This window comes from Cystoisospora suis, assembly GCF_002600585.1.
Source record: "Cystoisospora suis strain Wien I chromosome Unknown contig_9427, whole genome shotgun sequence".
NCBI lineage: Eukaryota > Apicomplexa > Conoidasida > Eucoccidiorida > Sarcocystidae > Cystoisospora > Cystoisospora suis.
Window position 1 is genome coordinate 1 of NW_027162201.1, and position 294 is coordinate 294.

The window sequence follows — 294 nt, forward strand, 5'->3', positions numbered from 1 at the left end:
TTTCTCTTCTTCTCACCCTTCTTCTATAGTAGGAGGTTGCAAAACGACTTCTCCAAGACATGCTGCTGGATGTACACACGAAGGTCCTCCTCCCCCTCCTCCTGCTCCCGTGCCGTCGCGTCTTCTTCCCGTCCCTATTCCTTTTCCTCCCTCTCTTCGTTTTTCTCCATCTCCTGCTCCTCCTATATGATTCTTGAGATGTTCTCCTGCTCCTCTTAGACAAAGAAAAGAAGTAGAACAAGACGAAGGGAGGGCAGGGCGAGTGAATGGTGAGAAAGAAAGAGATAGAGAAGA

At 49.0% G+C, this 294-nt stretch overlaps 1 protein-coding gene across 1 annotated transcript in view; it reads right to left on the reverse strand.

Moving 5' to 3' along the window:
* Nucleotides 1-12: 12 nt before the first annotated feature.
* The window catches only part of CSUI_011045 (aaa family protein), a gene marked incomplete at its 3' end in the record, with an annotated part of 4,053 nt that continues 3,771 nt past the window's right edge, over nucleotides 13-294 (reverse strand). Inside the window, exon 3 of the mRNA XM_068071146.1 lies at nucleotides 13-212. Within this exon, the coding sequence (XP_067916878.1) occupies nucleotides 13-212 (200 nt within the window). The remainder of the gene's footprint in view (nucleotides 213-294) is intronic.